This window comes from Perca fluviatilis, chromosome 19 (assembly GCF_010015445.1).
Source record: "Perca fluviatilis chromosome 19, GENO_Pfluv_1.0, whole genome shotgun sequence".
NCBI classification, from domain to species: domain Eukaryota; kingdom Metazoa; phylum Chordata; class Actinopteri; order Perciformes; family Percidae; genus Perca; species Perca fluviatilis.
The window spans coordinates 36,156,536-36,172,511 of record NC_053130.1 but is presented as its reverse complement, the minus strand read 5'-3'; the positions used below and the strand labels follow the sequence as shown (position 1 = coordinate 36,172,511).

The 15,976-nt window shown below is 44.9% G+C and overlaps 1 protein-coding gene across 1 annotated transcript in view; it reads right to left on the bottom strand.

Moving 5' to 3' along the window:
• Positions 1-15,976, bottom strand: part of birc6 (baculoviral IAP repeat containing 6) — a 164,152-nt gene that overhangs the window by 123,640 nt on the left and 24,536 nt on the right. The window contains 13 exon segments of the mRNA XM_039784797.1: positions 488-635; positions 715-812; positions 9,982-10,113; positions 10,237-10,398; positions 10,784-10,911; positions 12,374-12,540; positions 12,704-12,835; positions 13,006-13,137; positions 13,315-13,475; positions 14,824-15,049; positions 15,211-15,360; positions 15,663-15,960; positions 15,963-15,976. The exon segment at positions 15,963-15,976 is cut by the window's right edge and continues 1,218 nt beyond it. Coding sequence (XP_039640731.1) covers positions 488-635; positions 715-812; positions 9,982-10,113; positions 10,237-10,398; positions 10,784-10,911; positions 12,374-12,540; positions 12,704-12,835; positions 13,006-13,137; positions 13,315-13,475; positions 14,824-15,049; positions 15,211-15,360; positions 15,663-15,960; positions 15,963-15,976 — 1,948 coding nt within the window.

Genomic DNA, 15,976 nt, shown 5'->3' with positions numbered 1-15,976 from the left:
GCTCCTGATTCTGCACCATCGGTGTGTGAATGTTTATCTGATGAGCATGGCCTTGTATGCCAGCCTGGGCCATAAGTGTGTCAATGTGTGTGTGTGAGTATGGTGAATGGTGCCTGCAGTGTGTAAAGCACTTTCAGTGGTCATTAAGACTAGAAAAGCGCTGTAGAAATGCAGTCTATATGCCATTTACCAAGCAGTATAAATGAGCATCACTTCAGCAGTAGTTTGAACTACTGGTATTTACTTATTACAAGTTAAGTAATTGTATTAAATGGTGTTTGTACAGCTCTAAGAAGATGAAGTTACAGCTTAATGTAAAAATACTTTTAATAGTGCAAACAAGGTACACAGCGTTTTGGTGTTCTTTGAACATTCATTTTTTTGTCCTGCACCAGCAACTACATGGATGTGCACAACATTGTCTTGTTTGTGCAGCTGTAGCATGCAGAGGTTGTAAGCCTCTCCTGTGCTGGACAGTGAGAAGTACCTGGTCTGCAGCAGTGCCTCCAGCGGGGTGAGGCGGTCCTGCAGCTGGCGAGAGATGGTGGTGAGCAGGGCAGCACAGGCAGTGCTGCAGCCCGCCAGGTCCTCTTCCTTCACATAGTTCAGCAACACAAAATACCAGAACACTGAGCCTGAAAGCATACAGGAGAGGGACAGGTAAGAAAAGAAATACTGGGGTATGTTGTTCTGTATTGTTGTTCGGTTACTTACCACCTGTTGCTGCTGCAGGCAAGTAAGGCATATTGTCAAGCATAGCCTTCAGGAGACTCACACCAAAACCCTGTTGACTCGGCTCCCCTTTCCCATTGCTACAGAAAGAAATACAACAGTACGTTCATTATAATTGCCATATAAACCCAAAAATGCACAGGTGATCAAGAACGACCAACTACTTCATCATATAGGCCTTTGCGACTACGGGAACTTAAATTAAACCTAAATTAGGTCACTGCTCAATGAATAAATCCAAGTTCAGCTTCTCTTGGGCGAAGGAATGCAACAGGGCAAACACAACAATTAATGACGCAGGATATGTGATCTGAAAGAAAGCTTGCTTCAATATACAGGTGATATTCCAATCAGAATATTCAGCATGTGCGTTTTGCTGCAATGCATTTGTCAGTATAAACTGTAGACTGTGTGCAATGTTGAGGAGTTAAGTTACTTTTTAAATTGTCTGTCCCAGCAACACTTGGGTGGCGATGGGATTTTTTATTTTTTTTTTAATCCTGTAACATTTGCAGTAGTGAACCATTTTGTTCAATTGTATTTATTGCCCCTTCCCCTCCAGCCCACCATTTCCCCTGGCCAGATGAAACTTTATTATTTCCAGCAATATTGGGGTTGATGCTATAGTGTAGGGCGGCCTAATGCCTTTTAAGTGCATAGAATACTAAGCTATTAAAATACTAATGGTTGTGTGGCTGGGTTGGCTCAGTGTGTAGAGCAGGTTCTTTTCATAGGTACTCTTCAACTGTGAGTGACGGAATCTAAAACAAAAATCCAGAAAATCACAATGTATGATTTTAAGAAATTCATTTCCATTTTATTGCATGACATAAGTATTTGATACATCAGAAAAGCAGAACTTCATATTTGGTACAGAAACCTTTGTTTGCAATTACAGAGATCATACGTTTCCTGTAGTTCTTGACCAGGTTTGCACACACTGCAGCAGGGATTTTGGCCCACTCCTCCATACAGACCTTCTCCAGATCCTTCAGGTTTCGGGGCGGTCGCTGGGCAATACGGACTTTCAGCTCCCTCCATAGATTTTCTATTGGGTTCAGGTCTGGAGACTGGCTAGGCCACTCCAGGACCTTGAGATGCTTCTTACGGAGCCACTCCTTAGTTGCCCTGGCTGTGTGTTTCGGGTTGTTGTCATGCTGGAAGACCCAGCCACGACCCATCTTCAATGCTCTTACTGAGGGAAGGAGGTTGTTGGCCAAGACCTCGCGATACATGGCCCCATCCATCCTCCCCTCAATACGGAGCAGTCGTCCTGTCCCCTTTGCAGAAAAGCATCCCCAAAGAATGAGGTTTCCACCTCCATGCTTCACGGTTGGGATGGTGTTCTTGGGGTTGTACTCATCCTTCTTCTTCCTCCAAACACGGCGAGTGGAGTTTAGACCAAAAAGCTCTATTTTTGTCTCATCAGACCACATGACCTTCTCCCATTCCTTCTCTGGATCATCCAGATGGTCATTGGCAAACTTCAGACGGGCCTGGACATGCGCTGGCTTGAGCAGGGGGACCTTGCGTGCACTGTAGTGTGTTACTAATGGCTTTCTTTGAGACTGTGGTCCCAGCTCTCTTCAGGTCATTGACCAGGTCCTGCCGTGTAGTTCTGGGCTGATCCCTCATCGTCCTCATGATCATTGATGCCCCACGAGGTGAGATCTTGCATGGTGCCCCAGACCGAGGGAGATTCACCGTCATCTTGAACTTCTTCCATTTTCTAATAATTGCGCCAACAGTTGTTGCCTTCTCACCAAGCTGCTTGCCTATTTGTCCTGTAGCCCATCCCAGCCTTGTGCAGGTCTACAATTTTATCCCTGATGTCTAGGGCTGGACGATTTTGGCTAAAATCATAATCACGATTAATCGAAGAAGTTACCTTGATTACGATTATTGAACGATTATTTAAAAACTAAATTCTTATCGGCTACTGTAAATATGTTCACGGTTATTTTTTCTAATGAAAGAGTGCATAATCTTATCTTTGTGATTCTAAAATAAGGAAACACACATATAGCAATTAATGCTTATTTATTAAATATTTCAAACAACTGAACTTAAATCTACAACTGTAGATTTTACAATGAAATAAAAGTAAATTAAGTTTTAATGTAACGGGCGGAGTCACGTGACTACACACGCGGCAGCCGTAATATGTTTTAAGGGGAAAGTACATTAACACACAGTGGGCGGCACGGAAATATTAATAGGATTAAAAGACCGAAATAATCGACTTGGTAAAATTACGTCGGTTATAGGCTCTGAATTTCAGTTTCGATTATTTTTCGATTATTCATCCAGCCCTACTGATGTCCGTACACAGCTCTCTGGTCTTGGCCATTGTGGAGAGGTTGGAGTCGGCTTGATTGAGTGTGTGGACAGGTGTCTTTTATACAGGTAACAAGTTCAAACAGGTGCAGTTAATACAGGTAATGAGTGGAGAACAGGAGGGCTTCTTGAAGAAAAACTAACAGGTCTGTGAGAGCCGGAATTCTTACTGGTTGGTAGGTGATCAAATACTTATGTTATGCAATAAAATGCAAATTAATTATTTAAAAATCATACAATGTGATTTTCTGGATTTTTAGATTCCGTCTCTCACGGTTGAAGTGTACCGATGATAAAAATTACAGACGTCTACATGCTTTGTAAGTAGGAAAACCTGCAAAATCAGCAGTGTATCAAATACTTGTTCTCCCTACTGTAGCTGTCCTGTCCATTAAAGGGGGAAAAGCCCAAAGAAAATAGTTATTGTTGGCATGATTTTATAAATCATGTTTTAATGTTAAACAAACATGTGGAACAGTGAATCCTTAGGATGAACTGGATCTGTGGATGGCTACCTTACCTTTTTTATCCTTTTGCCTTTTCTCTGTTCATCGCCACTTACTCATTGCTCTCCCATAACTTCCTATTTCCACTTATCTTTGATCTACTTGTGAATTTTCTTTTTCTCCTTCCTGTTCTTTAGAGCTGCCCCATCTTTTGTTGTGTATGTATAGTTATGTATACTAATGTTCTGTGTATATTTAGGTTTTGTTTATCAGGGTATATACAGAAATCCTAGAGATAAATTCAGTACCTTTTAATACCTTCTCAATATTTTTTAAAACCAACACGCCATTAAGTGACAGGTTTATACGGCAACACGTTTTCTAACCATTAAACAGAGTTTGAGATTTATAAAAAATACACCCTCTAGGCCAACAGAACAACACAGATAGGGAAAGTCAACACAATAGATTAGACTCACTGACTTTGGATACATCTTGCAACCCTAACCCATCTTGCATTCATTTCACCTTTAGAATAAAATTAATAGATGAAATAAAATGATAAATTAAAGCAGTTCAAAGAAACAAGCATTCGCTGATGCCATTATAACCACTTAAAACTAAGTGAACCTTCTTCTGTATGTACAGACATCCAAATGAGTACACAGAAAATATTCCATGAGGCAAGTGAAATACAAGAAAACAGACATACACAGACATGCATGCCATTCTAACCATTTGAAACTAAGTGAACCTGTGATCTCATTAAGTGCTTCAATTGAATTGCTTTTTCTTCCCCATGAGGGGTGCATACCGCTCAAACCAACATGAAAAACGTAGCTAGTAATGTTCACTCAGCGTTTTGTTTTTGTTGTTGAACTGTGTGTAAAATGAGCGGTGACGTTAATCACCAGTTTCAGGTAACGGCACCGTCTATTTGCTGGATGGTTAAGCTAACGGTCGGCAGCTAACATTAGCAGATAAGCCCGTTGACAGCGACGTTATTGTTCATATTTGGCACAATCAATGTTTCTGACCGTAGTAGTAATAATAAATTGAATTTATATAGCGCTTTTCATGGACTCAAAGTCACTTTACAGGGCAGGGTAGATTATAAAAACATAACAAAACAAAACGAGCAAACAAAATAAGTAGAACAAAACAAGATACAGATGAAAAAGGGAGGGGGGCAGGTGGACTATGGGTAGGCTGAGGTGAAGAGATGGGTCTTGAGGCGGGACTGGAAGATGGTGAGGGACTCAGAGGTGCGGATCTCTTGGGGAGGGGAGTTCAAGAGCCTGGGAGCTGCTCTGGAGAAGGCTCTGTCCCCAAAACAAGCGCAGGTTGGACTTTTGGATGGAGAGGAGACCGGCTGAGGTGGATCTGAGGGACCGTGAGGGTTGGTAGGGGGAGGAGGTCAGGTAGGTATGAGGGGCCCAGATGGTGGAGGGCTTTGTGGGCGAGGACCAGGATTTTGTAGGTGATCCGGTTGGAAATAGGAAGCCAGTGGAGTTGTTTTAGGACTGGAGTGATGTGGTGCCAGGATTTGGAGCAGGTAATGAGGCGGGCGGCTGAGTTCTGGACCAGTTGGAGTCGGTTGATGTTGGTAGAGCTGATGCCGAGGAGAAGTGAGTTGCAGTAGTCAATCCGGGAGGAGATGAAGGCGTGAATGAGTCTTTCAGCAGCGGGGGGTGTGAGAGGGGTCTGATTTTGGCGATGATGCGGAGGTGAAAGAAGGAGGTTTTAATGACTTGACGGATGTGAGGATCAAGGGAGAGGGTGGAATCAAAAAGATAACGCAAGGTTCGACTGGGGGAGTGTGGAGACAATGGTGTCGATGGTGAAAGTGGGGTTTATTGGTTTTGCTGAGTGTGGATTTGGAGCCGATCAGAAGGAATTCTGTTTTGTAGCTGTTGAGTTTGAGGAAGTTGTGTTGCATCCAGGTTTTAATAGCTGACAGACAGGAGTTGATGTGGGAGAGGGGAGGATTGTGGGGGATTTGGTGCTGAGGTAGATCTGGGTGTGTCAGCATAGCAGTGGAAGTCCAGGTTGAAGTGGCGGAGTATCTGACCAAGAGGGAGGATGTAGATGATGAAGAGGGAGGGGCCAAGTGCAGGGAGCCTTGGGGAACACCTTGAGTGACTGTGGCTGTGGCAGAGGTGTGGTTGTGGAAAAGAGATGAAATGGGATCTGTTGGAAAGGTAGGAGTAGAGCCAGCTGAGGCGTCAGTAGCCATACGAGGTCTTTGAGTCTGGTGAGCAGGATGTTATGGCTCACAGTATCGAAGGCTGCACTCAGGTCGAGGAGGATGAGGATATTGAGAGAACCGGTGTCAGCAAAGGTGAGGAGGTCGTTGAGGACTTTGAGGAGAGCGGTTTCTGTGCTGTGTAGGGGCGCAAACCAGATTGGAGAGGTTCGAATAGGTTATTGGCATGAAGATGGGTTTGTAGTTGTGAGGAGACTATGCGTTCCAGGGTTTTAGACAGAAAGGGGAGGTTGGATATTGGGGGCGTAGTTGTTGAGAGAGGAGGGATCCAGACCAGGTTTTTAAGGATTGGGGTGACAGCGGCAGTTTTGAAAGCAGAGGGGACAGTTCCAAGGGACAGTGAGGAGTTGAAAGAGGTTAGTGAGGTGGGGGACCTAGGACCGGAGGCAGGACTTCAGAAGTGGAGTTGAGGGGGGGTCAAGGAGCAGGTAGTGGGTTTTGAAGAGCTGATGAGTTTGGAGATTTCAGGAGGGAATGACTGGATCAAACTGGGAGAGGAGGAAGTGTGGAGGAGGGGTCTGGAGGTCTGGAGGGATGGGGAAGAGAGGGTCCAAGGTAGGTGCTGGAGTAGATCCTGGGAGGTGGGATAGAGTGAGGTATAAAGAAGTGTATTTGTAAATGAAAAGTGGAGAAAGTTGCAGAGATCCGGAGTAGAGGTAAGAGGCTGTTGGTCCGAGGCTTGATGAGGTTGTTCAATGTGGAGAAGAGGGTTCTGGGGTTTTGGCAGGGGTCGGTGAGGATGGTGGAGAGGTAGGCAAATTTGGCAGCAATGAGGGGCATCTTTGTAGGCGATGAGATGGGATTTATAGGCTTCATGATGGACTGTGAGGGATGATTTCTTTGTCAGAGGTTCAAGTTGCGCCCAGTTTGTTTCATTTTTCCGGAGTGCAGGTGTGTACCAGGGTGAAGAGGTGTTAAAAGTGACGAGTTTTGTTTTGGGGGGGCCAGGGTGTTGAGGGAGGTAGACAAGGTGGAGTTGAGGTGGTCTGTGAGGTCATCGGGTGAGGTAAGGGTTGAGTCCAGGTGGAGAGTGGTGGAGAGCAGGTCAGAGGGTGTGGGGGGATTGATAGTATTTGAGGTTGCGGAAGGTGATTTCTCTGGGGAGGCGGGGGCGCGTGGGGTTGGAGAAGGGATGGTAAACCATATCAGTTTGTGATCAGAGAGGGGAAAGAGGCATGGATGGAGGTCGAACACTGGTTGGTTGGTGGAGCAGACCGGTTCGAGGATGTGTCCTTTTATGGGTGGGGGAATGTGACATGTTGGGTGAGAGAGAAGTTATCCAGTAAAATGTTGAATTCTGATGAGAGCTTGCAGGTGGGGGAGTCCATGTGGATGTTTAAGTCACCGAGTAGCAGCAGAGCGTAGAGAGAGAGATGAGGCTAGTGTGAGGAGTTCAGTAAAATCAGAGAGGAAGGAGGGATTTGGTTTTAGGTGGCCGGTAAATGAGGATGACTGTCATGGAGGAAAGAGTTTTGAAGGCGAGATATTCAAACGATGATTACGCGGGGAGGGTGAGTTCTGTGATCCGGAAGTTCTGATTGAAAATGACGGCGAGGCCACTCCACGGTGGGAGGGGCGGGGTTTGCAGATGTAGTTTGTAGCCAGGGGATGCTTGGTTGAGGGAGAAGAAGTCATTGGGTTGTTGCCAGGTTTCGGTGAGCAGAAGGAAGTCAAGAGTGTTGTCGAGGATTAGTTCATGGAGGGCAGGGGCTTTATTGTTGAGCGATCGGGTGTTGAGGAGGGCAAAATTGGCATGGTGAGAGGGTGGTGGGATGGGGGCAGGCTGGAGAGATCTGAGGTTGTCCCGGTTAGCAGTGCGTGTGGTCGTTGGGGTGTGGGGGTATTGCAGTTGAGGGGGGACAGTGAGCCGATTAGCAAATGATTGGAGAGTATGATTGAGTGTATGTGAAGTGGGGAAAGCACTGTAGTCCGGTCCGGGTTTTCTGTGTAGCCTGATGATGCGTTCAGCCCTATGTGAACCAGTGGGTGAAGCATTCTGATGACGTGGGACAGGTGCAACAGAGCGTGCAGGTGACCAGATGGATGGAATGGATTGTCCGTGGTGGAAGAAAAACTTGCGGCGAGAGCCTCTGTGGATGTAACGGGGTCGACGTAGAAGTCCGAGCTGTTTGATGACTGGGATGCAGGATGGAATGGAGTAGTTGACGAATTGGACCAGTTGCAGAGTTGAATATTTGATCATGATGCCGAGCGGAGGGACTGAGAGCTCCGTGATAGTGGTTAGCCGTGGGCTAGGAGCACAGAGGTGGAGGTGGAGATGGATGAATGAGGTGATTGCCAAAATGATCCACGGCATGACCGAAGGAGAGGAATGTCTAGTCTTGGTCGCGGCTCGCATCTGGTGGAGGTTGCCTATGAGGAGGAGGTCAGCAATCGGGTTAGCCGCCGTAGCAGCTAGGATTAGCCGCCACGCGTTTGGTGAACGGGGGCAGCTAGCTAGCGGCTAACCGACGAGGCAAGAGTCCGGTCAAGGAGCCCAGGCAGCTCCGGGAACCAGCAGAGAGACTGTCCAGAGGTACAGAGGCTGTCCAGAGGTAGGGGGTACAGCGAACACAAACACAAGAGAATAGCAGACGAATAGCAGATGAATAGCAGATGAATAGCAGACGGAGAAGCGGCGAATAACCAGCGCCAGCGTCCTCTCACGTCGGTGACATGAAACGGCCAGTAGTAGTAGTGGTCATAGTGACTGAAAGTGTGATGTGAGATGCTAAAATGAATCTACGTACGGTGTTTTCAGGTAACGTTACTTTTTGACGTTCAACACCCCCACCCCCGCTGCAGAAAACTATTCTAGAGGAAACACTGTCAACCATCGCAGCATCTACATCGAGAGCTAGGAGTACATGGTAGATTTTTTCAGAACTTGTTAAAATAAATTATTTACGTAAAAGCAATAACACTTGCACACTGTTAAGATAATGCACAAAACCACCTTGCACACTGAGACCGCTAACACATATCCTTAATCACTCTGAATAACCTCTCCACTTCTACTGTCCCTATACAATATTTTCTTACCAGCTGAGATGCCACCTGCCAACTGCTTGCCCTGGAGGAATGTTTGCACTATACTCTTCATCTGTGTGACGCACCACTCAGGATCTCTGTTCATCTTTGCGGGATACAAACAACTTGAAAACAAAGAAGAGCTGCTGCTGGCTAACAGTGGTCTTTGGAATCGGCTTTAGCCGCGACTCTGGAAGACTTGGAGTTCAGCTTTTCTTTGAGAAAAGAACAAGAAATCATTCTTAAAAAAAGAAGATGTGTTCGGAGTTTTGCCGACCCGATACGCAAAAGTTTAATCTATCAACTAGCTCCGCTATCTTCTTCGTTGCTCTGCCTGGTTGTAGCGTGCAGAGGGAATTTGAAAGACAACCGTTTATCCCGCCCCTCGGATTGAGCCCTGCCAATGGTGTGAACCCAGACCCTACACCTTGATGTGGGTCTGGATTGTCGGGCTAAAATAGGCTGTTACCCGATGCGGGATAGGATATAATATCACACAAACTTTACAAGATTAATTTAAATTGACATAATAAAACAAATGGACAACTCATAGTTTGCAAAAAAATGATTCAAAAATACCTCGTAAAATGGCGATTAATACCATTTAATACCTTTTAATGGCCTTCATTTTTACTAATTTGATTTATTACCTTTTAATACTTTTTAAAACCCCAAGGACACCCTGTTTATGCTTTTGTTTCTTCTGTTAAAGCACTTTGTAAGCTGTTGTTTTTAAAAGGTGCTATACAAATAAAGTTATAATTATTATTACCTATCAGCCAGTTAGCCTATCATCAATGTGTTTTTTTCACAAATAGGCTGATTTGTATTTGCTAATAATATGTTGGATTTATGTTAAATTTTTCGAAATCAATTTAACAATTAATTAACAATAATTTGGTTTAATTGATAAACAAGTTGTGTATATAAAAAGGTATTAAGCTCGCCATTTAGGCGCCAAGAATGTCACCTCCAGATTGAGACTGAATTAATTTTCCCTTTTCGAAGGGTCGTGCCCCTTAATCCACTTAATCTTTGTTCCAATTACTGTGGGTACGCCACCTTTTTTGGTGTCCCAATATTAAGGCATTTACGCTATACAGTCTTAAAGTTCCCGTAGTGAAAAAAAGAGATAAAAGCACCATCACTGAAATCAACCATGCTTCTTACCTGATACAAAGTGCAAGAAAGCGAGCACATTTGTGCGCTATGCTCCGGCCAGCCTCGAAGAAACACATCCGCACAATATCCGTTAGCCGCGTTCGGGTTTTCACCAGCAGGCCCTCTTTTCCTTCTCTTAAACTAAAAAGAAGTCACAGGATATACTGTATTACTTGTCTGTAAAATTTAAAAGTGGAAGTAATGTGTGACCTAGATGTCCTAGATGATGCAGTCTTATTTGCTGTGCTGGAGCTTTAGTCCTACCTGCAGGGTCCGTTGGAGAAAACCCCAGCCAGCCAGCACAAGATGTCTAGGATGAGGCTTTGGGCATGCTCCGTGGCCGGGCTGTCCTCAGTCCGCCGACACAGCGCGTCCAGCAGCTTCTCATGGAAGTCTGGGAACTGCAGCATAGCACAGCGTTGGACCCTGAAAAGCACAGAAGAACATAAAGACAGTTGGTTAAAAGTTCTTCTGCAATATGTACAGTAGAGACAAAGGCAAAGTGAGGAGACACTGGCCGTGGTTACACTTGTCTTTTTAATGCAATGTTTGTCCTCCGATCATGCCAGGACGCATTATCTGCCAAGCCTGTATGCTCCCATATCGGATCATGATGGAGACCACATGCCGAGGTGACCTGGCTCACATTGATTTCGGATCCCAGTGAGGGGTTGACAGCATGTGGGAACCATCCAGACAATTTTAGCAAGTGTATGTCTTGCGTAGGTCTTGCTTTGTTTAGTGTTCACCATGAAGACATTTTGACAGTGTAAACAGAACCTGATGTCCTGCCCCTCAACAGTAATCTGACCTTTCTTTGGGTATTGACGTCTTCTTAAACCGTCTGATTGTGACTGAAGCTTCCTGCAGCAGGTCACATCCTCGCAGGTTTTCTACTTTTTTCAAAGGTGCAGTGGTTTCGCTTTTCACTACAGAGACCTACACACAACAATGAAAAAAATGTAATTGTGTGTCAATGGTGGACTAATTATTCATTTTGCTTTAATGGCTTTACATTACTGATAACCGTTCATTAAACAATGCCATTATGATAATTATGACTGGATATTTTTGACAGTTTGAAATATATCTGATTAAATATGTACAATTTTGTTTGTAAAGGATAGGTTCACAATTTTTCACGTCCGTCAGTCAGGTACCCATATGCACATTGAAACTGTTTTTGCTTGCTGTAATCATTCCTCCTGTTCATCCCTGCCCTGAGGAGATCCCTTCATAACACAATTACAATGTAAGTGATGCTGGACAAAACCCACAGTCCTCATTCTGTGCCAAAAATACATTACTAAAAAATAAGTTAAGCATTAAGTCTATCTGAAATAAATATGGGTCTTTAGCAGTCTGACTAAGTCAACTCAAGTGAGTATCTTCCAAAGTAACTGTCTTTTAGGACAGAGTTTCTGCCAAGTGTTACTATAGTTCCTTTCACACAGCCTCTTTAAGGCGCGACTGTAGTGCTTTTAAGCCGCCTCTCCGCCTGTGTCAAAGTTACAAAGCCGGAATGGGGGTGGACAGAGTTGTTGTGCCTTTAAGCCGGCAGCGGAGGTAGTGGCAGAGCTGCAACAGTGCCGAACCAACGTCTTTGTGAAATGTATGATAGTATGATATGTGAGTCGACCCACAGGCAGGTCAAAAAGTGGCAAAGCAGTGTTTTGAGTAGCTGAAGTTTTTAACAACTTACAGAAACAATGCATGCAATAGTCCACCTTCTCTTCCACTCGCTCTCTCTCAGACGCATATATACTAGGGTTCCGCGGCGCTCAGTCCGTCTATGTCTTCTCTACTGACAACTGTACTCCTATAATGCATAAAGTTGGCGGTTTGTGGGTCCGGTCATGTTAGTGTGGTTGATTCAACAGCGCGGATGTCTCATACATTAGACGCCGCACTGTTGCATTACACGTTACTCCTCTTTTGCTAGCGAATGCTGGCATGCTATGTGAAGTCACACACTGGGGCAGCATTATGCCGCCTTTGTCTGGTTCTGTGTGAATAAACAAAGCCGGCATAGCAGCAGACCTTCCACTGGAGTGGAACAAGGAACCACTGTCTGGCAAACTATAAAAAGACTAAGACTGCACTTAATGGACTGTAAATAAAAAAGAAACTCACTTGATTTAAATAACTCAAGACTATTGAAGCCTCATACCAATTTAAGATAAACTTCAGAATATATTCTTGGACCAAACTAGAACTGTGGATTTCGTCCCCCAGCACTTACTTTGGAAGCACACTATGAGGAAATCTCTTAATAGCCAGTATGAACAGGAGCAATCATTACAGCGATTTTCATATAAGCATGTAAGTTTTGTTTTGAAACAGATGTGAAAAAATATGAACCCATCTCTAAAAACAAAGACTAGAAGCTGTGGATTTGTACCTTGGAGGCCTGAGCCCGTTGCAGCAGTGTAGACAGTGAGTGGGCTTTGGTGCTCTGGGGCTTGGCACTTGGCATCCTCACCACAGGCCGTGGGCTCTCCTCCATGGCCCTGTCACTCACCGCTTTGATGTGAACCAGGAATGAGCGGTACTTGCCACCTGCCATGCCTGCAGTGGAAAGTACAACGGGACAACTGAGAAAAACAGACACACTCCATGGAGGATTCTTCGTATCATCTTCCTGAGCACAAAACACTCAAGTGTCAGGTTGTGATCAGGTCAGGGATGGGGCAGTGACTTCACAGAAATGTGTTGATGTGACTGTTGTTACCTTTGACCAGCTTGGGGCTGGTGAGGCTGAGCATGCCCGCATGGCCAGAGAGGTCCAGCCCACTGGCCAGCCACACTGGACCACAAAGGATGTCCTCCTTGTGGTCCTCTAGGAATGGACACAGCATGGAGCCTACAGCAAACACATGAATAACATCACTTTAATGGAATGCAGCCTTCAAAACCAGGAAAAGATAACACTTGCCATATTATGATATGCAAATCTAAGACAATATCCAGTCTCCTATCACAATCAATATAATATCAATATATTGCCCAGCCCTAACTGGTTGCATTCTTTACCTGATGTCTCTTCTATGTCCATAAACTGGATGTCCTCTGTGAAGTCATGCAAAAGGGGCTGGCCGTTCCTTTCCCCGTTAGCATGGAGGACACTGGAGAGGGGGAAGGAGATCTGTCTGTCCACCGCTGTCTCTGTTACAGACATGAGAGGCAACAGTTAGACACAGATAGTGGTTCCAAATTCAAAACGCCCCCAATTAATTTTAGCTGCTATTCGAAAGACAAAAGGAAGATCTTGAAACACCAAAGTTGCAAAAGAAATATGGTATCCCTGATCAAAAGGAATACATTTCAAAGCAGTGTCCTTACCACTGACTTTGCCCAGCCCGGGTGCTTTGTTCTTCAGTAAAGTGACCTGGATCTGAGGAATGTTGACGATGTTGGCATTCAGGAGGAACTTGAAGTCAACATGGCCCACCATGCAAGCCTTGGGCAGCACCAGCTCAAACACATGCTCATCCCAGCTGGAGCTGCAAAGACAATGTGGGTCACCAAATTATACTACATATACAATACTGGTTTTTCAAGGCCGATACCGATTATTAGTAGTTAATGAAACCAATGACCAATATTTGGAACACATATGCATTTACAGTGAAAATGAAAATCTCTAAGTCAAAATGTAGCCTATTTTCCTGTTTTTATGTCTAAGGGACTGATGGGAACAACAATCTTTGACATTGGTCCAGTATTAAGAGAGATCGCTGCAGGTGGCAGCGGAGAAACAAGCTACAACGTAAGTTCCTCCTAATGAATATAGTGAATGATATATGATAATCTTAAGATTTGTGAGGAACAGTAAGAAGCTAAAATATAAGACCCTACAACTATCTAAACATGGGGGCAGCTAAGTGGAAGATTTCGAAAGAATGCAATTTGATTTACCTGCACACCTGTCTATATTGGGCAACTACCGACAGCAGGATTATAATTTGGATAAACCAAACTATTGGGCCAAGGTAGGCCTTTGTGTATTGTTTAAGACCTGCAAAAGGTTTCACCTGGAGACGCAAGCAAGAATACTGAAATGGCCACTTTCATATTTGGGTGGCCTGCCTTTACATTTTTTAAATTTAGATAAATTGATAAAGAAATAATAAACATTTTTGGAAAGAAATCAATTGTTCTTTTGTCATATTATATTACACCTGCCCAGATAAACTCATGGAGAAGGAGGAGAAGATCTCTTTAAAAGATTGTTGCTGCTAGCAAGAAAGCCATCATGTGGAAATGGCTGCAGACAAACACTCCAAGATGCTGTGCCCCATTACACCCTGCAACACTCTGCAATGCCCGGCTTCGACTTGCCATGTCCGGCCAACGCCCTGCCACGCCCTGTTACGCCCTGCTGTGCTCTACAACACCATGAACTATTACAACTACTACTTCTAGTCATTATCTTTATTGTGACTATTATTGCCATTGTTCATCACATCCCCAACCGACACCGTCAGACACCTCCTACCAAGAGCCTGGGTCTGTCCCAGGTTTCTTCCTAAAAAGGGAGATTTTCCTCGCCGCTGTCGCACTTACGCATTCATGCATGCTCTTGGGGGAATCACTGGAATTGTTGGGTCCTTGTAAATTATAGAGTGTGGTCTAGACCTACTCTATCTGTAAAGTGTCCAAACCGTATGGAGAAATTGCCCTTCACCTTAAAACTATGAGGTCAATATGTGAAATACTAATAGAAACTGACTACATATGTGTGCCTATAACCCATTACATAGGAGAGTGAAAGATCATGTTCCTGTACAACTACTGTTACCCATATTACCCATTCCTTTTGCCTGAAAATACCAATAAAGTCAAAGCTACCCGTCAGTCTGAAGCTTCCAGGTGCGGGTGTGTTGGGCTGCATCTCCGTGATGCTGCTGGTGAAGGTGCTGTGGGTGGCGGCGCTGCTGCTGTTCTTGCTGCACCTCCACCCAGCACGGTGGCACTGTGGCCGAGAAACGGGGGGTCAACGTCTCGAAGCGTGTCAGCTCCACTAGTGACATGAGGCTCTCTGTGGTCAGCGGTTGGTCCACCAGGAGGTCCACTCCTGCACAAGTTGGGGGACAGTTGTGAAACATCAGAATAACAGTATCACAGAGGTGCCAAATAATTGAACACCTAAATGTGTCTGGTTTACTATCAGACCATGTGGTCTGCAATGCCAACCCACTGTGGGGAATGACTGAGTGTGTCTTGTGTCAGTTTTACCTGTGATCCCAGGACTAGAGGGGTTGGAGCAGGGTTTGGTCCCCTCAAGCAGCAGTTCAGCCCCTTTAGAAAGGGGGCCATCAATAAACATGTCTCCATCATCTATATCGTCACACACACCTCCAATTTGAAGGAAATGAAGTTCTCCACCTTGAGAAGGGGAAAGAAACATAATTAATACCTACAAATCAAATTCTTTCACTTCTATTTCAACGCTAGCCTCAGTTCATTTATCTTTACAGTTGAAGTAAGTTTACAATGTCAACTCATCTACCTGCAGGTGCTGAACCATAACAATATATGGATACAATGAGTTAAACTGATTAGCCATAAAGATATGTTGAGAAAACATCATCATCATTCATCAGTGCAAGTTAAAGCCAGCCTATGCATCCCAGTAGTCAACAGTGCTGCTGTCTGCAGGGAAACTGGTCCAGGAAGGAAGCACTCACCTTTGGTACAGGCACAAAGGCGGTCGGTCCCAGAGCAATAGGTAACTGAGACAAAGGGGTCCGTCTCCTCTGCTGAGCCCTCCTTTATAGGCGGCTCCACCTTGGCCAGGACCTCCAACGTGGACAGGTCCAGTATCATAATGTACCCAGCCTGTGTGGTGACCACCAGGTGGCCCAGGCCAGTCACATCTAACCGCTTGCACTCTTTGTGGCCCCAGGCAGAGGCCAAGGGACAGGTGACAGTAAGCTGACCTCCCCAGGACTTTTGGCTGCTCCACACGGAGGGGGGGGAAATGGGGTTATCAATCTTGTTA